The 25,578-nt window shown below is 36.1% G+C and overlaps 1 protein-coding gene across 1 annotated transcript; it reads right to left on the bottom strand.

Moving 5' to 3' along the window:
- Window positions 1-4,159: 4,159 nt before the first annotated feature.
- ppp1cc (protein phosphatase 1, catalytic subunit, gamma isozyme) lies at window positions 4,160-24,420 on the bottom strand. The gene is made up of 7 exons (XM_039661528.2): window positions 24,213-24,420; window positions 12,264-12,395; window positions 11,118-11,348; window positions 9,768-9,872; window positions 7,723-7,946; window positions 6,114-6,248; window positions 4,160-4,611 (listed from the first exon to the last, which is right to left on the bottom strand). The coding sequence occupies exons 1-7, from the start codon at window positions 24,265-24,267 to the stop codon at window positions 4,522-4,524; spliced, it is 972 nt and encodes a 323-aa protein (XP_039517462.1). The 5' UTR covers window positions 24,268-24,420; the 3' UTR covers window positions 4,160-4,521.
- Between the last annotated feature and the right edge of the window lie 1,158 nt (window positions 24,421-25,578).

Genomic DNA, 25,578 nt, shown 5'->3' with positions numbered 1-25,578 from the left:
TTCGTTTTTTTTCGTTTTCACTGGAAGACAGCTGTAAGATGGCGTGATGGCATTGACCCCCAATCTCCGTCACTTCTGACGTAACTCGAAGTGACTACGAAAGGGAACGTCTCGGTTACGGATGTAACCCTCGTTCCCTGAGTAGGGAACGGAGACGTTACGTCTCCCTGCCACTTCTGCTGTACTGCTGGGTAGACGCCTGAGTTCAGTCTTGGCTCCTCAGCGAAGACATACTGCGGTTGCGTTCACTTCCTCCTTTTATACTCACGGAGTAGGGCGGAGTACGCTATGCAAATTTCCGCAGCCCCAAGGCATTGCATGCCATTGGCTCGTGATTAAATACTCGAAGAGGATTGGCTTTCTATGCGAAACCCCCAATCTCCGTCACTTCTGACGTAACGTCTCCGTTCCCTACTCAGGGAACGAGGGTTACATCCGTAACCGAGACGTTCTCCAATCTTCTCAAAACTCTGGATTCTAATAGAGGGCCATGAGACTTAGACCTGAGTGCAAAAATGGAGTCTCTAGACCCTTCCAGAGCTGAGATATTGAGATCCCACATAGCATTTATGCCATTATAAAAATAATGGGTTCGTGGACAGTGGAATTATGGGACGGCGCTTGGGGCCACGGACTCAGGGGGCCCCCATGAGTTTAGTAAAATAGTTTTTATCATGAAAATAAAAACTTTAATTAAAATGTATAAAAAATACACTACCCAAATCCCCATTCAATAGATTGCAGGCAGGATTCTGTCCATTTGCAGTTTATTGCATGAAGGCCAGGGTTAGTACATTTGAAAAATAGTGGGTTATTGGACAAATAGTGGGTTTTTGGACATGTGGTTTTTAAGCTTAGCTTTCAAAACATTTGGATGAAAACTATTTTCCTGCACTCAGCTGGGGCCCCTGAGTCCGTAGCACCAAGCGCCATCACATAATTCCACCGTCCACGAACTCACTATTTTTATAATGGCATAAATGCTACGTGGGATCTCCATATCTCAGCTCTGGAACTCAATTTTTGCACTCAGGTCCCATGGCCCTCTATCAGAATCCAGAGTTTCAAGAAAATTGAAGAAACTTATTTTTTCGCACCAAAAAAAACAACACTCGTTTTTTTTGGGTCAAAATTTTGAGTTGCTTTTATCTTCTTGGTCTATTCTTCTTGGGCCGTGGCGAGTCGGAAAACGTCGCCCGCTAGTCAATCGGCCATTGCGAAGCGGTGTCCACGAAACCACTATGGCAAAATACATACATTTAATGGGCGAGTGGGATTTTTTTCAAAATGTCCCAGGGGCCCCAAAATCGGCATGCTGGCTCCTTGGCCCTCCCTGACCGACATACCGAAAGCAGGGGGCGCTAGAGCATAGACAAATTTTTCAGGGTCAGGGGCCCCAGGAGGGCCAGAATCTCAAATCTCAACGTACCACGACCCTGCGTCCCCATACGGGGGCCGTCCCACGGAACACTTCCGGTAAATATAGTGGGTTATTGGACAATTACTGGTTCCGTGGGATGGGGGCGTGGCCCGAGAGTGGGCGCGTGGGTCTACGGCACTTTTGGTAAATATAGTGGGTTATTGGACAAATAGTGGGTTTGTGGGACGGGGGCGTGGCCACGAACTCCTATGATCCCTCGGGGCCATTATGCGACCAATGGCATCTTATTAATATGGGCTTTTGTCCACGAACCCCTGGTTTGGACTAACTCTTGGTAATCTTCAACTGTACCAATGGAGACCAAACAAAGTATAGGTGAGGTTACAGTTACCATGGGTTCTATCATAAAATGCGTTGTATCCAAAAAATAATAATAATAGAAATCAAAAGACACAAGACAGTAAATCATTCACACAATGTTTTGGGATGCATGTTCATTTTTAGATCAGTTCGTCTATTAATTAATGCTGGAAAGTCTGTTTTAAGGGATGTTTGTTATTATAAGTGTCATTACAACATTGGTGCAGCTTCATTAAAAAAAAAAAAAACGCATTCAAAATGTACAATTTTTCTAATATAAATCTTTACAATAATATTTTTTTATCATTCATGCTGAATAAAAGTATTTAACATTTTACATTGTTACAAAAATGTCTGTTTTAACCAAATGCTGTTCATTCACTTTTTATTCAAAGAATCCTGAAAAAAAGTATCACGTTATGCAATAAATGCAAATATAGTCAGTGTTCTATTGTCATGTCTAATGAAATAACCATTAAATTCATGAAACATCATACCTTTAGGGATTTAAGACCAGATTCATTTTATGCTCTAAAAAATAGGATGCACCGATATAAAAAATGTGGCAATACCGATAATTCCTTAAATTTGAAAGCCGATAACCGATATATCGGCCGATAAATCTAAATCTACATTTTTATAGAATTTTTGAGAGTCTGATTACTAAAACAAAAGTCTCATCATTAAAATCCCTGTCTCAAACACACAGTTATGATGTTCTCATGATAATGTTATGTATCCGATATGACAGGCTTGCGCTGCACATGTTGCACTGAACTGTATTTTCATTTTTTGAAATGATTCCAATCATATTTCAAGCAATTCATAATCATCATGTTGAACAGTGCGCATCTGAAGGAAATAATACATTATTGATCGGCTCTAATATATCAGACACATTTTATTATCGGGCCGATAACATTAAAAATAAACCGATATTGGCCGATACTGATATATCGTGCATCACTATTAAAAACATTTTTATTTTTCCGTCAAAATTTGCCTTATGCTAGGTAACACAACAGTTTTGTTTGTTAACATGAACTACTGATAAACAATATGAATTAATTAATCCTGCATTTACTAATATATTATTAACCAAAACAATGTTCTTCCGGAACCGATACACCGTTAAACCGCTCGACGTTACATAGTGGGGAAATAAGAAAACAAAAGTCTTAAATTTAGTGAAACATTCATTAAAAAGTGAACACAAACAACACAATGGTGTTTCCTTCTCCCTTCAATTTATTTTGCAAGTATAACAATTATTTATAGTGTGGAAAACTGTGAATTATTGCCAAGACTGAACAAAACACTTCCTGTATATTTACAGTGAGCTTGTGTCGATCTGAAACACTGTAGAAAGTTTTCCTGACGTGATTTACCTGATATGAGGAGCTACTGTACTCTGGACACATGCTGAAGGCCTCGAGTCCCACACACACATGCAACACAAGAGTCCGTCTGAGAGAGAGCGAGAGATGCACACGTGATGAAGAGGACGGCAAACTGAGATACACTACCAGTCCACAGTTTGGGGTCGATACGATTGTTAATGTGTTTGTAAAAGTCACCAAGACTGTTTATACACAAAAACTGTGAAATATGTATAATAACAGGTTTCTATGTGAATATACAGTAAAGTGTAATTTATTCCTAAATTTATCATCATTACTCCAGTCTTCAGTGTCACATGACCCCTTCAGAAATCACTCTAATATGAGGATCTGATGATCAACAAACATTTATGATTATTTTCAGCTTTATTTCAGGATTCTCTGATGAATAGAAAGTTTAAAAGAACAGCATTTATCTGAGATAGTAATTACATTTATAATGTTCCAAAAGCTTTCAGTCACTTGTTGAACAATTTAATTAAATTATTATTATTATTAATGAATAAAAGTATTGATTTCAATTATTACCGACCACAAAACGTTGAACGTTAGCGTTTAATGTTACAAAAGCTTCTATTTCAGATAAATGCTGTTCTTTTGAGCTTTCTATTCACCAAAGAATCCTGAAATAAAACTGTTTTCAACACTGATAATAATAATCATAAATGTTTCTTGATCATCAGATCCTCATATTAGAGTGATTTCTGAAGGATCATGTGACACTGAAGACTAGAGTAATGATGATCAATTACACTTTACTGTATATAACAGATGATTTACATTATAATAATATTTCAGTTTTTTGAGTATTTCTAATCAAATAAACAGTCTGGGTGAGCAGAAGAGACTCAACATTACAGATGTTCCCGAAACCCAAACTTTAAACTGGGAGTGTAAATATTACGTGATGAACACACTCAACACAAATCATGCGCTCTTCTTTAAATCATGAGAATATAAAATGTCAAAATCATAAAGCATTTTTAAAATCGGACTGAATATCAAACCTCATGGCACGTTCACAAGACAAAAAAAAAAATACAAAAAAATGCAGAGCGCGTAAAAACAGAGCGAGTGGAAACATCTCATTTGCTCACAGTGGTTTGAACGAGCCAATCGAATCATCAGCGGAGTGTTGACTTACAATCCCAGAAACCCCAGCTCCTTTACACCCACACACACACACAATGGGTGGAGCTTGGGTCAAACTGAGATATGATATAAAAGCCTCCAAGAACAACTAAAAAACAGTCAAATCAAATGAAACGCTGCTTTCTGATGTCAGAGAAGCCGCTCAGGACGGCGACGGAGAAACACAAGGAAAAGATTTAAAGTGAAGTTCAGCCTTCGCATGACTAGTCCAAACGGGTCACATGACCCTCATTTCTTGGGTTGTTTGGCGACCATGTTCCTGGGTGGAGTCACGGGGCGGCTGGAGTTTGGCTTCTTCTTCTCTGCCGGCTTCAGAATCTGCAGGACAGGAGGTCAACATTACTACAGACAGCAAAAACACAACAGAAGTGGATGAACAGATTCTTTCAAATTAAATACTTTTCTGGATTTCAATGAATACTATCAGCACATATAAAACAAGATCTCTATTACTGCATTAGTTTTTTCCTCAAATTACATATAAAGTATATAAGAAGCACCTCTTCATAAATATGGCTGTTTTCCAGGACTAACTTTCCAAATTCATCGTTCATCAAAAGTTAATTTGGTAAAACTTTACAATAAAGTGTATTCAATTAATTTCTAAAACTGTTTTAATCAGGAACCACACTAAATATCATGCAAATTGTGATTTAAATATTTCTACTCAAAATGAGTATTTTAATAAAAATCACCAAAAAAAATAAAAAATTTATAATACAGTGTATTTACTATAGTAATAAAAAAAGTATTCTCACAAATAGTATGATTTCATAAAAATGTTATGCAAAATAATTATATTCAATGAATTTTAACAGCATTTCTAATAACGTACAGAAGGTTAAAATCATTGGATGTTTTTAACGAGTGCATCAGAGAGCAGAACGTGATATTTTAACCCTCAGGTGCTCTTCGTTTCGGAGTCACACTTGTTATTTTCCCGGTCAAAAGGGACCAGACACCTAAAAATGATACTTTCTCCATCCCAGTAAAACCAATGCAATTTATTTTTGTTCTATAATATTTATTCTTTTTAATTTAGTATTTTGAGACAATTTAATTGAATTTATTAATATTTATGCAATATTTATGGTTTATTTTCGCCATGGAAATATATATTATTATATATTTTTTTTCTATATATATATATATATTATTTTTTTCAAAAAAATATGAATGCAGTATTTTAGTTTAATATAGAGTCTAGGCCTTGAGAAAAAAAATATTTTTTGAAGAAAATTAGCACCATCTGGTTACAGTATAGAGAAAAAGCGTAGAATCATGGTGCAACCATGAGATGGCATGTACAGCTCTCTATGGAGAGGCATGTGAATTCCCCGCATTTTTTTTTTTGTTGTTGTTGGATTTGTATATATAGTTGAAACAATCTCAAAACCTATTTCTTATTTAAAAAAAATGACAAAAAACAAATATTCATGATTTTTCAATTTTCTTTTCATTTTTTTTTTACAATTTCCCATTCATTTCCTATGGGGGTCATTTTTGACCAAAGAGCACAAGTGTGACTATTTTTTACGACCACTTGGCCTGCTCGATTCATGACCTCCATTTTTTTTTGTGTTCACATACCCAATGCCATAAAAGTCACCAAGTTTCGTAACATTCCGATGAAGCTGTGATTTTAAAAATTTCAAAACAGAAAATTTTTCGGTCAGAAATGACTGAATAGCACTTGAGGGTTAAAGAAGTATTGTTCATTCTTAGGGTTCATTAGTTACCTTAACATGAACCCTATAGTGAAGTGTAACCAGCTGATTTAAGGAGTGTGTGCTGCTGATGATGATGATAATGGTGCGCACCTGAAAGGAACACATGAGTGTCTCGTCTACGCTCATCATGGCTCCGGCGTTGTCGAACTCTCCACAGTAGTTGGGCGCAGAGAACAGAGTGACCAGCTGACGCTTGGCGAAGAACTCGTAGCCGTCCTCCACCACCTGAAGACCACAGACAGACAGATGAGGAAGAGCACAGACAGATGAGGAAGACCAACTTCACCGGGTCCTATAACTAACACGCAGCAAAACATGCTATATCTCGTTTCCAGTGCAAATATCAACAAATTCTTATATCAAGATGTAAAAAAAGAAAGAAAGTCAGAATTGCGTGATTTAAAGTCCCAATTTTGAGCAAATACAAGTTTCCATAGTAAACTCATTAATTAATAAGAATAAAATAAATAAATCAAGAACGGTTTGGGCTAAAGATTCATCATGTAAATGAACACAGTGAAAACAGCAGCACGCATATTTGCTTAATTAAAATGCAGCCGTAAGGTTTGACGCTGACATTAAACATATTGCAATACATGATTATTTCTCCTGATGAGACAAACGCAGCATCTAGTGGACGAGCCTGTAACTGCACCTGTCACTCAAACATGGCCGGCCGAGTGTTCCTCATTAATCGGACTATCCTGAGTCTTTCGTTTTGTTGCATAATATAAATGTTTTCATACTAATTCATACATTAGAAGTGAATCATCTGATCTTTTGATTCAAGTCCAAATTTCAAATAATAAATGAGATTAAGTATTCGATTCACTGGTTTATATAACTATGGTCATGACCACAAATTAATTTGTTGCCTAATTTTGAGCAATATAGTTACTTTATGATATTAAATTACTGCTTGCTCAACTCTATCCTGAAAACCACTTTATTTTCCGCACACAATTAGTTTCTCTAAATGCTATTTTCAGATGTGCTGGAAATGTGTGTGTGTTGCTGAACGCTGGTGAGTCACTAGATTACAGTATGAGTGGAGATAGATTAGTGTTTAGGGAACACACACACTCACATACAGATATAAGGAGAGTCCAGCACAATGTCAAGGTGTCGGCTGCATCCGTTCCGGGTTCAGTTTCACATTTCCAATAACCTGACGTTCATGTAACGTGAAACTGAGGGACTCGCCCAGCAGAACCAGACGGTCTGCATATCATCAGAGCCGGGTCATCGGACAGGCACTGGTCATGGTCTAATCACTGACTAGTTGGCTCGTTATTTTATCTCTTTATGGTTTGTCAGGGGATTTAGGGTTATCTACCGGTGAAACTCGAAAAATTAGAATGTCGTGCAAAAGTTATAATCTTAAATGGTCAATATTACACGAAATCAATAAAAAAAAGGATTTTAAATACAGAAATGTCAGCCCTCTGAAAAGTAACCATGCAATACACCGGTGTTGACTATAATCGTCATATTCAAAGCATGAAATATCGCCATTGTGTTAATTTAAGAGTGTGGTAATATACCGGATGTTTAAAATGAATAGGACTGTTATGATAACATGACACGTAAACACACTGTACACACTCCGTTTCTCAAGTTGACGGACAAAAATGGTGGATTATGATTGGTCAGATCGCCTGTCAATCAAACTCCCTGCGAAAGGTGACTTGAGGCTCACCTGGTGGGCCCTGCAGATCAGATCCAGGTCGTGTTTGTGCAGGAACTTGGCCACCACTTCAGCTCCGAATGTGAAGGACACGCCTCGGTCGTTCTCGCCCCATCCCAACACGTCCTTATCCGGGTCGGACCACAGGAGATCACACAGAAGGCCCTGATCCGGCACGTCTGTGGGCCTCATGATCCTCCTGATCTGCTCCATGGACTGCAGATCTGGAGACAAACCTGAAGAACAGCAGAAACATCAGTAGAGTGAGATTTCATGCTCAACGCTTGCACCTTAAACCTATTTCAAAGTTTGTGTTGATGTGCGGATGAACGGGGTTTCTGTCAGAATGGACTATTGCATTGGACTGAAATTTACTGACTATGGTAATTCAAAGTGCTTTACACAGAAAGGAATTCAAATGATATCACAAAATAAAAGCAAGGAAATTAAACAAGTTTTAAAAGGGAATTAAAAGACGATATATAGATAAACTTCTCATCTCAAAACTCAGATTCAGACTCTGAAAACTTGAATTTGTTCTCATATAGTAATTTTTTGAACATATGTTTGCACTTTTGTAGCTTACTTTGCGTTCCTAGTTTGTACAGAGAACCGAGGCCTATAACGCTGCATCTGTTCAGGCACTGCATGCGATTCGCCTGGGATTCACACAGACTCAGATGTGGGAGATGATGTCAGTGCGAGTCATGAACCGATGAAGTAAGAGGATTTACACTCCCTAAACATTTAGTTTCGGTAAACAGAAAAGCTGATGTTCAGGCTTCAAACATCATGTATTAGAAGACATGACTTTAGTTTAGTCACAATCAGAGAAAGATCATCAGTGTTGAGGAATAAGTAACTAACTTCACTTATTTCAGGAGCTTTAGGAGACTCGGATCACTTTAGAAAAGCAGTTCAAACAAACATTTTTTTAAAAATGTACATAAGAAATAATTTCATAAACAATTTGTGTTTTAAGCACTTTTTGCCCTATTAATTGCCTGGTATATAATTTGTAAATCAATTATATAGTCATGTTTGTTTATATTTAAATTAAAGGACGCATTAAATTGATCAGAAGTGAGAGTAAATATCCTCATAATGTTACAGAAGATTATATTTCAAATAAATGCTGTTCTGAACTTTCTATTCATCAAATAATCCTGAAAAATAAACGTAAATAAATGAAAAATCCTGTTTTCAACACTGATAATCATAAATGTTTCTTGAGCATCAGATCATCATATTAGAGTGATTTTTGAAGGATCATGTGACACTGAAGACTGAAAATTCAGCTTTGATCACAGGAATAAATTACACTTTACTATATATTCACACAGAAAACAGATGATTTACACTAGAATAATATTTCACTATTTTTACTGTATTTAATCAAATAAACGCAGCCTTGACCCCAAAATTATGTACTTCTATATTTTTTAACTAAATGTCCAGGAACAGCGTTTATGAAACTAACTTGTAGCATATACGTAGAAGATTAGCACACAGATTTGAGATTCAATTTTTTTTAAATTGAGATTTATACATAATCTGAAAGCTGAATAAATACGCTTTTATTGTTTGTTATGATGGGACAATATTCGGCCGAAATGCAACTATTTGAAAATCTGGAATTTGAGGGTGCAAAAAAAAACCCTAAACATTCTGAGAAAATCATTTTTAAAGTTGTGCATTTATGTTCACGCTTTTGCTGCATCCACTCACAAAAAACTTATTTTTCATATATATTTACAGTAGGAAATTTACAAAATATCTTTATAGAACAACAATGATTCTATTACAATGATAGAATGATTCTAATGATTTTTGGCATAAAAAAAAATCTTAATTTTGACCCATAATGCATTGTTTGCTATCGCCACAGATACACCCGTGTGACTCGAGACTGGGTTTGTGATCCAGGGTCACAATTGTGTGAACTTTAATGTATACCATAAACACTCCACGTACCAGAAGAGTCAGCAGGTGAAAGTCTCTCTGGGATATCTGGAGGCTTATCTACACTTATCAACGCTTTACAACAGCACACACACCTCCATGACAGCAGAAGATCTTCTCGTCGACGATGGCGGCGATCGGCAGGCAGTTGAAGCAGTCCGTGAACGTCTTCCAGAGCTTGATGTTGTAGCGTCTCCTGCCTAAAACATACAACCATAAACATAAGCTTCGAGGTTTATTTAAATATGAATGGTTCTGTGTTGAGTGGTTAAAATGTAAATGAATAAAAAGACTCAACAGGGACAGAGTCTGCTAAAAATACACACACTCAGACTCAAACTGCAACAGCGCTCAATAATTAATTCTGCTCTGCGTGAGGGTCACAGAGTTGCTCAATGTGCATATTTTGTTCTTTTTATTACAGATAAAAACATTAACACAGTCAAAACAGGTTATGCTTTTGCTTCTGTTCATGTGGAGATGTTAACATCAATATCCATGATGCCTCAGGTTTCCAGCAGGATCACAATATACAGACAAACAATCTGGACACTTCAATCAGGAACGCTATTAATAGAACCAGATTCAGCGAATGCAAAAAGCAATTATAAGATTTTGATTGTGTGTGTGTGTGTTTTATTTTTTCCCCAAATTCAGCTTTTTTCCTATTTTTTGATCCCTTTTTGAATAAATTAAATTTGAGTAATTATCAAAATTATGAAACAACAATTCAACAAGTTATTTAAAGATAACAAAAATTAAAATTAAATTCGGTTTAATTTTCAAAAAAAATCTATTTTTTCAATCTTAATTTTTCTGGTTTCCACTTTAATGGTTTAACTGAATTTGAATAACCAAAAGGTATGTCTAATCAATTGAATTAATCTTTTATTAAAAAATGTTCAATAATACTTGCCTATGAAATATTTTAGAATTTTTACAGAAATTAAGTCTGATTTAATTTTTCTGGATTAATGGTTTAATAAAAAAAATGAATTAATAAAAAAATGCACAACAATTCCTTATATTTTTGGGGAAACGGTGCACACAACAGAAGTTTACAGCTACGATAAAAAAAATGTAATTAGAAAAAAATGTGATATTTCTTAGAGAAATATTTGTTTAATAATTGTATTACTTTGAATATTTATGTATAATAATAACAACATATTTCAGTCATAATTTCTTCAAGTTAAACCAAACTTTAATTTTTTATCTTACTATTGGTGAGTTGTAGTGAGTGAAGACAGAGTTTCTGCTCGTTAACTTCATATTCATAAAACACATTTTTGTTTCGATATTCACAGACACTAGTCCATATCTCAATATGATGATTAAGTGCACATCTCCGATTTCCTTCATTCGTTCCATTTTTATGACAGGTTTCCCACATATGCAATCACAGGATTCCCGAATCACGGTGGCATCTCCTGCACAGCACTCACACTCGTCGTAGAAGCCGTAGATGCGGTTGATGGAGGCGCACTCGTGGTTCCCCCTCAACAGGAAGAAGTTCTCCGGGTACTTGATCTTGTAGGCCAGCAGGAGGCAGATGGTCTCCAGAGATTGCTTCCCTCGGTCCACGTAGTCTCCCAGGAACAGGTAGTTGCTCTCCGGTGGGTATCCTCCGTACTCAAAGAGCCTGAGCAGGTCGTAGTACTGACCGTGGATGTCACCTGAGGGAAATTAACATTTTATATATTTATTTATAGACACCCAGAAACATCTTACATGCAGATAAAACACAAAAAATAATAAAATAAAAAAAATAATGCACAACCGATCGGCGATACATGTACAATAACAGGTACGCCTGCCTAAACACACTCCAGGGTTTCTCCATATACTGTCTTCAATGGGGTCCAACGGGTCGGGTCGAAGGTCAGATGTGATTCTCGACACGATCCAGCCGAGGAATGAGAGTCTGATCTAGACAAACCAGTGCACATTTACAACAAAATACACACTTGGTCTACACAAAGCTGGTCTTGCTCTAGCTGTGATGCGACACACATTACATAATCAGGTTGAAAGGTCACACGTGTTCGGCTCATAAATGTAGAGTAGTGCGAACAATCTCATTTTCTCCTCCAACTTCAAAATTGCTCACATCGTTGTGTTACCTTTTATTTATTAATTTAGTAAATGCCGTTTGTCTTAGTCTTTGCACGGCTTTGTAAACACCAAGTCTGTTCTTACGCCTACGTCACACTTGACCTTTCACCCTGATCTCGTAATGTGTGTATAAAAAGTATACAAGTGTGTATTTTGTTTTAAATGTGCACTGGTTTGTGTAGATCAGACTCTTATTCCTCGGCTGGATCGTGTCGAGACTTTGAAGCTGCACTGAAACTCACATTTGACCTTCGACCTGTTGGACCCCATTGAAGACACTATATGGAGAACAATCCTGCAATGTTTTGCTCAAAAACCTTAATTTCTCAAAATAAAAATCTTGGATGACGTGCTGGAGTAAATTATTAAGAAATTGAGACTCCTCCTTTAACGACATGATGTAACTTCAATCAAAGTGATTACATGTGTGAGGAGCGACTGCTCATCTAACCAGGCAATTACATTATGTTACTCACCGCAGACCTTCAGCGGCGCTTCCAACTCCAGGAGGATCGGCTGGCTGAGGAAGATCTCACGGGATTTCAGGCACAACCCACGAATCTCGTTCTCCTGAAGCTGGACGTTCTTGCCAGGCTTCGATCCTCTCACTGCAAACACACACAAACAGAGTTAACCAAAGTTGCTCTCGACGGGAAATTCATAAAGAGAAAGCAATAAAACGATTATGTAATAGTGATTATGTTAGGCATGCACGATATCGGTTCGTTTTTAACGTTCTCGGGCCGATAATAAAATTATTGATATATTAGAGCTGATAAATAATGTATTATTTCCTTCAGATGCGCACTGTTCAACATGATGATTATGAATTGCTTGAAATATGATTGGAATCACTTCAAAAAAGGAAAATACAGTTCAGTGCAACATCCTGTCATATCGGCCACATAACATTATCATGAGAACATCATAACTGTGTGTTTGGGACGTGGATTTTAATGACGAGACTTTAGTTTTGTAATCAGACTCTCAAAAATTCCATAAAAATTGGATTTAGATTTATCGGCCGATTTACCGGTTCTCGACTTTCAAATATAAAGAATTATCGGTTTCGGCCAAAATGTTCACATTGATGCATCCCAAGATTAGGTTTATAACATTCAGTGTTGATAAAGACTTGACTGGATCTGATGTTGTTTTAACAGTTTCCCTTTACACATTAGTATCACTTAGTTTAGTTTTATATTAGTTTTTATAATGCATTTTTATTTTTACATTTTCTTTAGTCATTTTGTTGTTTTATGATATCACAAAACAACAAAATGACTAAAGAAAATGTAAAAATAAAAACGCATTATAAAAACTAACATAAAACTAAACTAAGTGATACTTTTAATAAAAGCTATATATATATAATATATATATATATATAGCTTTTATTAAAAGTTTTTCAGTTTTAGTTTGTTATTTTAGCGCTTTAAGTTAAACTAAATGAAAATGTTGCTTTCAACTAGCTGAAAAATGTTCTTTTAGGGGTTTAGTTAACAATAATAATAACTCTAGAACAGACTACAGCTCTAAGATAAAACCATACATGTGAACAATTCAATTTAGGGCTGTGAAATGATTAATCGCATCCGAAATAAAAGTTTTACATAATATATGTGTGTATGGTGTATACATTTTTTGTATATATATAAATACACACCACAAGCATTTATAAATTTAAGAAATATTTGCATGTATATACTGTATATATTTATATATATAAATAGCACATTTTCTTAAATACATGCATGTATATCCTGACATTTATAAATAATTTATACATTTTATATATAAATAGCATATTTTTCTTATGTGCATGCATATACTGTATATATATATATATTTATAATTATATATAGAATTTAAACTACATATAAATATTTTATATATAAATAACATTTTTTTTTTACATATTTACAAGCATGTTTGTGCCTTAATATAAACAAAATAATTATACACAGTACACACACATACATTATGCTAACAAACGTTTATTTTGACGTGATTAATCGTGACTAACCATTTCACAGCTCTAATTAAATTCATCAATGCATGTGTAATCAACAGCCAACACTTGAGTAACCAGCAGGCGTCATCATTTGTGTAATTGCCTGGTTAATTGAGCAATCGTATCCAGTGTTGCACATCCAAAACCTGCAGTAATCTCAGACTAACACCACATGCGCTTGCAGGAAAAACTGCGGCATTATGTAGATAAGATAACCGTGTTGCTTTCTGTGATCCACTGCAGCCCAGAAGCATTCAGTTTAGCTTGCACAGGATCAAAGTGACCTACAGGATTCATCCCTGATGTGTAAAGATGGGCTGCACATGTATAGAGACATCACAAATGTATATAACGCAACGGCTTGCAATAACTGGGCTGCTCTCGGCTGAATAACTTTTGTAGCTTTAATAAGAATCAGTATACATCTAATTTATACAGTGAAAACTAAGCAGTGTTTATTTGTGCATGTGATTATTCAGTTTCTGTAGTTAATTACCCTAATGTAGGATAACACACTGATGTAAATAACACTACTTATGCCACAATAAAACACTGTTTAAGTTTATGTCAAATTTAAGTTTATTTTACACACTTTAAGTATTATCGTATCGCATTATTTAATGAATTATCGCGTTTTTCTTCAATATCGTGCAGCCAAACACACGGATCATCCCCGTTTCAGCACAATGTTCGCAGACTTCACATGGATGTGGTTGTTATTGCGTTTGGGGAACAGTCAGAGCCTGGCCTGTCGCTGCCCAGCTTTTCTATTTTTACCCCGTGTTTTGAGCAACTGGCACACAGCTCTGGACCCAAGCTTGTTTTGCTGGTGATCCTGAGTTAGGGAAGGGTGGGAGGAGGGAACGTACTGTAAAGAAATTATTAGTTAATAAAAAATAAAAAAAATTTCACTGAATTGCTAGAACAGATAGCATAGATATACTGCGATAGTTTCTATGATATAAAATATTACATAACTACCAGGATGTATTGAATTGTGGTGATTTACATTTACTAAAAGTAAGATTTCCCAAAGTACAGTTAAATGAATAACTAATAAAAAAATAAATAAAAAAAAATATATATATATATATATATATATATATATACACACACCTATACACACACACTGGCGTTCAAAAGTTTTGGATCGGTAAGATTTTTACTGTTTTTACAAGAAGTCTTTTCTGCTCACCAAGGCTGTGTTTATTTTATTAAAAATACAGTAAAAATAGCAATATTGTGAAATATTATTCTGATGTCAAATAACAGATTTCTATGTGAATATATAGCAAAGTGTAATTTATCCTCGTGATCAAAGCTGAAATTATCATCATGACTCCAGCCTTCAGCAATCACTCTAATATGATGCTCAGAAAAACGTTCATGATTATTATCAGTGTTGAAAACTGTTGTGTACAACATGAATAAAAAGTTTAAAAGTACAGCATTTATCTAAAATAGAAAGTTTTGTAACATTTTACACTACCGTTTAAATTAAATAAATGCAGCCTTGGTGAACAGAAGAGACTTCTTTTAAAAACATTAAAAATCTTTGTCCTAATCCCAAACATTTGAACGGCAGTGTATACACACACACACACACACACAGAATAGAGGAATAAATGAGTCATTTGAGTTTCCACTGGCCGCCTGCATAATCTCATTACACGAGAACGAACCCTCACACACAGATGAAGGACTGCCTGACACACACTCCACACAACAGGCCTGTAAGAGTTATAATAGCAGCCACAACAATCAGCAATGGGCTCTTCTAACGAGTGCTGAGAGACGCTATTCATGAGATGAGGTTAGGGATGCACCGATACCGATACCAGTATCGGGTATCGGGCCCGATACCAAGCTCATGTACTTGTACTCGTACTCGTAAAAATACCCCGATACCAAAGACCGATACCTCACGCGACGTAACTGACAGAACTTTCCAGTGCACACAGAGACACCAGATGCAATGTCAGCCTCAGCAGTGTGGAAATATTTTCAAAATCAATGATGACGACCCACGCATGGCAATCTGCACGATTATTTCTGCATTAATATCCAGAGTAGGGCTGCACGTTTTCAAGTTTTTCATTAACCGTTAATACTCGGTTAACCATAGTGTGAGCGCTGCAACGTCGAGATACAGAGTTAATTTTTAAAACCTTTAATAACTGGTTGGACCCCATTTGAAACGAATTAATTTATAGAAATAAAACGCAGTGATAAGTACGCAGTTAAAGTAGGCACATTTCCATCACCATTCAAACTGAAATTGCCAATTGAAAATAGCCTACAGAAACAAGTCCATTTCGCAAAAACTCAGTGTCCGCAAATAAATATTTATGATCATCATCATTATTGTAACATTTTATTAGGCTGCATATGTAGACGCCTTTATCCAAAAAAGGAACAAAGCACAAATAAACACAATATTTTGACGCATATCCAGTGTTTGTGCTTAGTGTGGAGCGTGCACTGATGGCTGCGAGACGCCCATGTGAACACTTGCAGTTTCATTGCAGTTCTTTCAGTGGAAACAACTTAAAATACTCTTTGATTTCTGGTCATACAGAAAATAATAATACATTATTGACAAATACATTTATTTGCGTAAACTCACAATAACAAGAAAACGTTGTGCTTTAACAGCAGGCGCGCTTCATGAATCATGATCTCCGTGAACTGAAGCGCGAGAACTGAAACAGCCGCATTCGAATTTGTTCGTTTTAAATTGGACATTTAAAGCTTAGCTTTAAATGTCCAATTTAAAACGAACAAATTCGAATCGAAAGCCAATATCGTCTGATGTAATTATGTAGCCTATAATTATGTATTTCTCTCTAAAGGTGGATCCGGGGATGGAGATTTGTTTTTAGCAGAAACTGATTTAGAAAACAATAGTTTATTAACAAACAATTAATGTCTCGTTATTTTATATTATTTTATTATCAGACACATTTATTATATCTTATAAATCATAAATCTCCTTTCTGTAGGCTAGTTACGGCTCTACTCATTCATTACTGCGGGAAAATATCATTTCCAGGTTCTAATTTGGCCTCAGAAAACCAGTAAAATCTTTTTTTTTTTCATATTCATTTGCCAAATATTTTAAATGTTTAAATGGGCAAAAAAAATCAAACAAATATCTGAAAATTCGTCGATATGTATAGCCTATCCTATATATTTTTGCGCAGCATTTGACGTAGTCCTACAGTTCAAATGAACATTTTGGTGTTCAACTTTGCGTTTTACAAAATAACCATTCATTTTTCGTTTTGCAATTAGGCCTATGGATTAAATAAGGGGAGACGAATGAACACAAAACAAGTACACTGACCGTTTGGACATAATACGAGGCAGAGTTCTTTTTTTTTTTAAATCATAAAAGATTAAGGAATAGCCTACTAGACAAAACCTCAAAGAAATGCCAAAATCAAGACCTCGGAGCAGAAATGAGGGAGAAACACAAACTCTGTGTCTTTGCCTGCCATTAATGCTTGGATGACACACGACGTCTCCTCACATAAATAATAATAGGCTAATGTTTAGTGCGGTGGTTGTGATATAGACCGTTGCCATTATTTTTGGATATTGCGAAAGAAAAAAAAATGCTTTAGTCGCATAACATCTTTAATAGAAACGCTGTCATTTCACAATATTTTTTTTATCGACATTCAGAAGAAAAAAAACGCAAACGTTTTGTGCAAATGTATTGACGCCACAATTTTAAACGGTTAATCGGCTAACCGGTTTTAACCATTAACACCCCTAATCGAGAGGAGGTACAAAAGCCAGTATAATACAAGTAACTTGATAAAACATCTGAAATTTAAATACAAAAGTGAGCACGGTGAATTTGCCACTAGCAGTAGCACTAGCACTCTGCAACAAACTTTGCAGCAAACCTTTTCAAGGCAAGAGAAAATGTCAAAAGATAACCCAAGAGCAATAAAAATAACAGAAATGCTTACCCAATTCATTGTTCTTGACAATAAACCACTCTAAATTTATTGGTTAAAGTTTGTTGTTAAAAAAATAAAGATGCTTATATGTTCATTAGTCTCATTGTGTTGTTCTTAGAAAATCAGGCATCGGTATCGGTATCGGCGAGTACCAGGAAAAAAATATCGGTACTCGTACTCGATCCTTAAAAAGTGGTATCGGTGCATCCCTAGATGAGGTCAAGCCACTTCATCACAATCGTTCACCAATAATGAAACACCACGGCACGGCCAGCGACGTCACGCGTAAACTGTACATTTACTCTATTATTTTTACTCTAAAAACAAAGACGTATATCTAACCAAGTTGTGTTCCGAATTTGAAGTAGATGTCGCAAAAATGTAAAGTTCCCATGAGATTTTGTTTAGGTGCTGTACCAAAAACAGCCACCAGGTGTCGTCCATTTCCATTGATTTTTTAAATGCATGCTCCTGTATCAAATTAATACATTTTTGACAGAAAAATCACTTCTATCACAAAATATGGAAACCGGCAAATATGAAACCTTGAGACTCTGACCTTTCCGATAATATGCGTTTTGCCAAGATTATAAAAATTGAGATTATAAAGTAGTTGAAACCTGACACCGCCCACTAGAGGAAGAGCGCGCTAAAAGAATTTAAAGTACTGTTTCCATGGTTACGCAATCCAATTTCAAAATGGTTTTGCACAAGATGAATTTTGAGTTCATAAGCTTTCGAATGATACCTAATTTATGATGATTACTAAAATATGTGATACGAAAAATTCCAGAACTTTTATTTTTAAGTGAACTGTCCCTTTAAGTGCTGATAGATCTCACTATGTTAGGGATTCAGTTATATAAAATACAATGGAGGGGTTTTTTTGTATTGTATATTGATATGTTAAGAAACTGTTACTAAAACATGAAGCAGTTCCAACTTTAAAACCAGAGGCAGCAGTTGTTGGGCCACAACCTGTAAGTAGGCTAAGACTTCATCATTTTAAATGTATTTGCATGTAATTCCAGACGTAGCCTTGTGTTTTATTTATTTATTTTTTCAAATACCAGCGCTGGCTTTATAGCCACTAGGCTACTAGTTATGCTATTTTGTGTCTACGACAAACGCGTACAAACATTATGGACCTGAATTTTGTATAAGTACTAATGTTGTAAATGTATTTTTCATGTATATATACACTTCATGACGTTATTTTCGATTTGATCAAGAACGTAAACCAATGCCAAATCTGTTTGTATATATAACGTTAGTAGCCAGTCAGTTCAATGCTATTGTGTAAAACAAACATGTATAAACTGTAAAAAATATAGGCAAATTACCATTCAGAAACGTTTTGTAAGAGCCGTGTGTGGTGAGGTTCTGTTTGCCTCTCTTCATCGCCGCTTTCTGGGTCTGATTCTGGCTCACACTGATACTGCAGTATCGACACCATTATTTACATTGGACCGTCCGGAGCACAAACTAACCAATATGAGCCCATTTCCCGTTTCTGAGGGAGAGGTTTCATAGACCGGTCATTCAAATGACAGAGGAGTATGCGGCTTACAATAAAGGTGAAATTTATGAAAAATAAGACTTTTAAAAAAAGAAAAACCACGAATAGATGTTATATTATTTACACCCCATAAACACAATCATGCAAAGAAAAAAAGCAGTAAACCACCCCTTTAATTAATATTACACACACAGTAGCCTACTTAAATTTATAATTACACCGTAACAATGACACCTTAAAATAAAGTGTAACCAAATAAAAATATAAATTATTATCCTTCTCTTTTTTTGTAAATGCATGTTCCATATCTTGAGCTGTAAATGTGCAAAATGTGTAATAAAAAAATACTGACTGACATTTCCTGCAAATTACACTGATAGAATCCACTTAATTAATAAAAGCACAATCACGTGTGCACAAGCATCTTGAGTGCAAAGAGGAACTAGTCTTCATCCTAAACACTTCAATTGATGAATTTGAGCAGAAGTCGGGCTCCAGGACTGCTTTCCCCACCCATGAGCCACGAGGCGGGTCCTGGCAGCACACCGGGCGTTATGTAACGGGAGACACTGCCAAGGGAACAGCAGTATGAGCACCGAGCATCACCTAACAGCACATACAGGTGCAGTTACACACCACCAGGTTTCTAAGCTGTATAGCAATAAACATGCAGGCGGCGTGTATAAACTCTGATGAGGTGGAAAAAACAGGGAGAGGTTTCTAAGGAGCATGTCCATATCTGTGTGCTCCAGCTGGAGGAACTGAAATCCTGCGTACAGTTAACACACACTCCACCGTCCAAGCGGAGACTAAATCCAGGGTTCCCACACCTAACTTCAAATTCAAGGACTTTCCAGGTCCAATACCTTCAAATTCTCAAACTCAAGGACTTTCCAGGTCCAATACCCCCAAAATTCTCAAATTCAAGGACTTTCCAGGTCCAATACCCTCAAATTCTCAAATTCAAGGACTTACCAGGTCCAATACCCTCAAAATTATCAAATTCAAGGACTTTCCTGGTCCAATACGCCCAAATTCTCAAACTCAAGGACTTTCCAGGTCCAATACTCTCAAATTCTCAAATTCAAGGACTTTCCAGGTCCAATACTCTCAAAATTATCAAATTCAAGGACTTTCCTGGTCCAATACCCCCAAATTCTCAAACTCAAGGACTTACCAGGTCCTATAGCCTCAAATTCTCAAATTCAATTACTTTCCAGTTTCCAGGTCCAATACCCTCAAGCTCAAGGACCTTCCAGGTCCAATACTCTCAAATTCTCAAACTCAAGGACTTTCCAGGTCCAATACTCTCAAATTCTCAAACTCAAGGACTTTCCAGGTCCAATACCCTCAAAATTATCAAATTCAAGGACTTTCCTGGTCCAATACCCCCAAAATTATCAAACTCAAGGACTTTCCAGGTCCAATACCCTCAAAATTCTCAAACTCAAGGACTTTCCAGGTCCAATACCCTCAAAATTATCAAATTCAAGGACTTTCCTGGTCCAATACTCTCAAATTCTCAAACTCAAGGACTTTCCAGGTCCAATACTCTCAAATTCTCAAATTCAAGGACTTTCCAGGTCCAATACTCTCCAACTCAAGGACTTTCCAGGTCCTATACCCTCAAATTCTCAAATTCAATTACTTTCCAGATCCAATACCCTCAAATTCTCAAACTCAAGGACTTACCAGGTCCAATACCCTCAAAATTATCAAATTCAAGGACTTTCCTGGTCCAATACGCCCAAATTCTCAAACTCAAGGACTTTCCAGGTCCAATACTCTCAAATTCTCAAATTCAAGGACTTTCCAGGTCCAATACTCTCAAAATTATCAAATTCAAGGACTTTCCTGGTCCAATACCCCCAAATTCTCAAACTCAAGGACTTACCAGGTCCTATAGCCTCAAATTCTCAAATTCAATTACTTTCCAGTTTCCAGGTCCAATACCCTCAAGCTCAAGGACCTTCCAGGTCCAATACTCTCAAATTCTCAAACTCAAGGACTTTCCAGGTCCAATACTCTCAAATTCTCAAACTCAAGGACTTTCCAGGTCCAATACCCTCAAAATTATCAAATTCAAGGACTTTCCTGGTCCAATACCCCCAAAATTATCAAACTCAAGGACTTTCCAGGTCCAATACCCTCAAAATTCTCAAACTCAAGGACTTTCCAGGTCCAATACCCTCAAAATTATCAAATTCAAGGACTTTCCTGGTCCAATACCCCCAAATTCTCAAACTCAAGGACTTTCCAGGTCCAATACTCTCAAATTCTCAAATTCAAGGACTTTCCAGGTCCAATACTCTCCAACTCAAGGACTTTCCAGGTCCTATACCCTCAAATTCTCAAATTCAATTACTTTCCAGATCCAATACCCTCAAATTCTCAAATTCAATGACTTTCCTGGTCCAATACCCCCAAATTCTCAAACGCAAGGAGTTTCCAGGTCCAATACTCTCAAACTCAAGGACTTTCCAGGTCCTATACCCTCAAATTCAATTACTTTACAGTTTCCAGGTCCAATACCCTCAAACTCAAGGACCTTCCAGGTCCAATACTCTTAAATTCTCAAACTCAAGGACTTTCCAGGTTCTATACCCTCAAATTCTCAAATTCAATTACTTTCCAGGTCCAATAGCCTCAAGCTCAAGGACCTTCCAGGTCCAATACTCTCAAATTCTCAAACTCAAGGACTTTCCAGATCCAATCCCATCAAGCTCGAGGGCTTAATGTGGAAACACACTTATTTTGTCCAACAACAAACGTAGAGGTTTCATCGTAATGATTTTGTGCACGTGTGAACGTCACGGCAACATACAACACAAAGTACCTCAACACTACACGCGGACTATACATAATTGCCCACATTTTTAATAAGCACCAACATTTCTCGAATTGTAAAAAATAAATAAACAAAGAAATCAATTTTTAAAAAATCAATCTGAATACTATCAAACCAATCCTTACAATCCAAATGAAATATCAATCGTATTTAAACAATTCACTCACAATTACACGTGACTTTTTTCCAACTGTGCAATAAGATTATAATTATTACTGCTTATCGATTGATTTGCATGATTCAAGGTATGCAAGTTCTATACTTTAATGCAGGTGAATTATGAAAATCCATGTTTGTGTGTCAAATTATAATTAAACAACATTTCTATTTTTCTATTTTACAATGTAAAAAACTTTTGCAAAACAATGTTTATAATCACAGTACAAATCATAAAAATCACATACAAAACCTTTCCACCAATCACACAGCTTTTCATTCTGAATGAAATTAATCCTAACACCACGTCATTACTACACGTGGCACAACGCAATGATAAAAGCCGTATTTTCCACGTTAATCGACGAAAATCGATTGCACAATCGATCGGAACAACCCACACAATTTTCGAAACTGAAAATAGGGAATCGATTTTCAACTCTCTCAGATGAACACACCTTGAAAAACTCACTTAATCAAGTCTAAGCATCAAGCTAAATAATAACAGATCAGCAGTGATGAATTGCTTAGCATATATAAATACAGCACAAGTGGTGAGTACTAGTGTTATGTAAATACATCTTTTCATGAATCATGAAGATTGTACTGTATACAATAAAACAATAACACTATTGCATAATCACAGGGTTCACTCGCTGAATCACTGCTTTACTGTAATGCATTGCACACAATAAAGCAATAACATTATAAAGCAGTTGTATAATATGCCAAGACTTACAACAGAAACATAATACAGAAGAACTCAAGAGAGTTTAGTGTGTTTTGGAATTAGTCCGTCTAGTTTTCTGAGATATTTAAACTGTAAATTAATTTTCCAGATGTTTATGATTACTGCATAAAGAGTTGTTTAAAATCATTTCGTGAGAGATTACAAGGGCAGGGATGCATCGATATTAAACTGTTGGCCGATACAGATAACTCTAAAGCTGATATCCGATATATTGACCGATAAATCTAAACCCAAAAGTTACATAATTTTAGAGAGCTTAATTACAAAAACAAGTTTCACCATTAAGATCCATCTCTCAAGCACACATTATAGGCTAATTTTAAATCTTATATGACATACCTATATGGTGGCTGAGTTTAGTTTTTAAAATTACACTCTCAATTACTGCTCAACGAAACCAGCAAAAACGCATGACTTTTGGACTGGAAATTACTATATCCATATTTTAGTGACGAGGGACTCTGATAAACAGTCTTCTACATGGTCAAATCTGCATAATATCACTATATCAGTATTATACGGCATATTTTTTGTATTTGATGATGGGACAGTTCACCAAGTTCATTGAGTCATTTACTCGCCCTCAAGTTGTTTAAAACCTGTATGAATATCTTTCTCCTGTTGAACACAAAGGAAGATAATTTTTGTAACCAAAAAGTTGCTGCACTTTCATAGTACGTTTTCTCTCTCCATAATGGAAGTCAATGTTGTTTGGTTTCACATATTCTTCAAAATATCTTCTTTTGTGTTCAACAGAAGAAAGAAACTCATACAGGCTTGGAAAAAATGAGGGTGACTAACGTTAAATGATGACAGTAGTATTTATTTTTTTGGGCGTACAAACAACACGTAAGTTACAATTCGGCTGTGTCTCATATCACAGTGACTTTATAGAGTATTATGGCATAATTCATGACTCCAAAATCGCAAATGTTCTAAACGCGCCATAAATGTCGCAATAAACTGTACATTTGACACACAGCCACTGATGCCAATGAGGAGCTAACGCTCAGCTAACCCTGTTAGCTCAGCTCGACAGCTCTAAATACGAGCCAGACTGCTGACAAATCAGACATGTACATATTCATATACAACAATAACAACGATTTTGTAATAATTTACCTCATTGTTAGAATATGTTAGCCGTTGCTTGACGTGAAACTTACCCTCGAGAAGGCGCTGAATGATGCTGTCTATGTTGAGTTTGTCGATGTCAGCCATGACTAGCCGAATGAAACACAAACGCCACCAGTCAAAACACACCAGAAACGACAAATAAAAGTATTCCGATAACAAATAAACAGATGTATTGCACAAAAGGTAACAAATCGCGGGTTTGAGCGGGCCGTCAGACGCGCGTGCTGCGACGGAGGCTCACCGGCTCTGCGGAAGGATACACATTACAACACATTCAGAAACATCACAGATGCTGTAAGACGACGCGCGGATGGATACACCACAGCTGCACGAGTGAGGAAAAATAGTGCGGAGGAAATGGGAGGGAGCACAGCCGACTTTCACAATAATCCAATAATGTGTTGACGACTTGGTATGAAATACTTTTAGTTATATAACATTTATTTAAATAAGACGTTTTACATTATTTGAATGACAACTAGCTAACGGCATCTTCCTTCACATTAGCCTACATCAACACACAAAAAAGAAGAATGAGGCTATATTATTATTATTTAATATATTATATTACTATTATTTTATTTGTAAATATAGCATATTTAAAGATCATGCATTTAATTGATGCGGATTTCAATTTAAAATGTACAGTAGGCCCACTTTTACTGTTGTATCCTCTTATTACAGTATTTCTACTGGATGAGGAAGCTCAGCATAATATTTCATCATCTCTTCTTTTAGGAAATTACGTTTTCTTGACACGTTTCACCATTAGCATCCTGATATCGTCAGATTGCAGAAGGAACTGGAATAAACAGTGACACAATTCTGTTTTATATGCATCACTGCACAACAACATTGTGTTTAAGAGGTAGGCTAGTCCTAGAAAAACGTTAAAATTATTAAAATTATTTGGACAAACGGAAAGATATTTAAATACATATATTTTAGAAAGTAAGTTTCAGTGTGCAAGTGTTTCTCAGATGAAAAAGACATTGGTCTCATCATGTTTAGAGACCTGTCTGTGCTGTCCTCTAGTGTTCGTCATTGTGCAGTGACATTCCTTTCCTTTCCATTCAATTCGGATTGACAGAAAGAATTCACTGAATTGCAATTCAAAGAAATTCAACACAGTCTCTCAAAACATATAGCAGAACAAACCGGTGATGTGTAGAATATCTGATAGTGAAATTTTGACCATTGTTTTCAGAATGTGACAGAAACTCATACAGGTTTGGAACAACTTGAGGATGAGTAATAATATTTCACAATATAACGATTATTTATTTTTTTATTTTTTTAATCAAATAAACGCAGCCTTGCTGAGCAGAAGAGGCAAAAAAATCTTTTGATTGTCTGGTTGTGCGTGTCAGCTATAATTCCATTATTTACACACAA

Source organism: Pimephales promelas, chromosome 4, assembly GCF_988280905.1.
Source record: "Pimephales promelas chromosome 4, fPimPro1.hap1.1, whole genome shotgun sequence".
In the NCBI taxonomy this organism is placed as follows: Eukaryota; Metazoa; Chordata; class Actinopteri; order Cypriniformes; family Leuciscidae; genus Pimephales; species Pimephales promelas.
This window is presented reverse-complemented; position numbering and strand designations above follow the sequence as displayed.

Excerpts from the sequence above, each read along its gene's own strand:
- ppp1cc (XM_039661528.2), bottom strand. The coding sequence starts at position 24,267 with ATGGCTGACATCGACAAACTCAACATAGACAGCATCATTCAGCGCCTT. Across the intron at positions 12,396-24,212 it reads CATTCAGCGCCTTCTCGAGG|TGAGAGGATCGAAGCCTGGC; the intron begins GTAAGTTTCACG and ends GTGTGTTTGCAG. Across the intron at positions 9,873-11,117 it reads CTACGGCTTCTACGACGAGT|GCAGGAGACGCTACAACATC; the intron begins GTGAGTGCTGTG and ends TGTATGTTTTAG.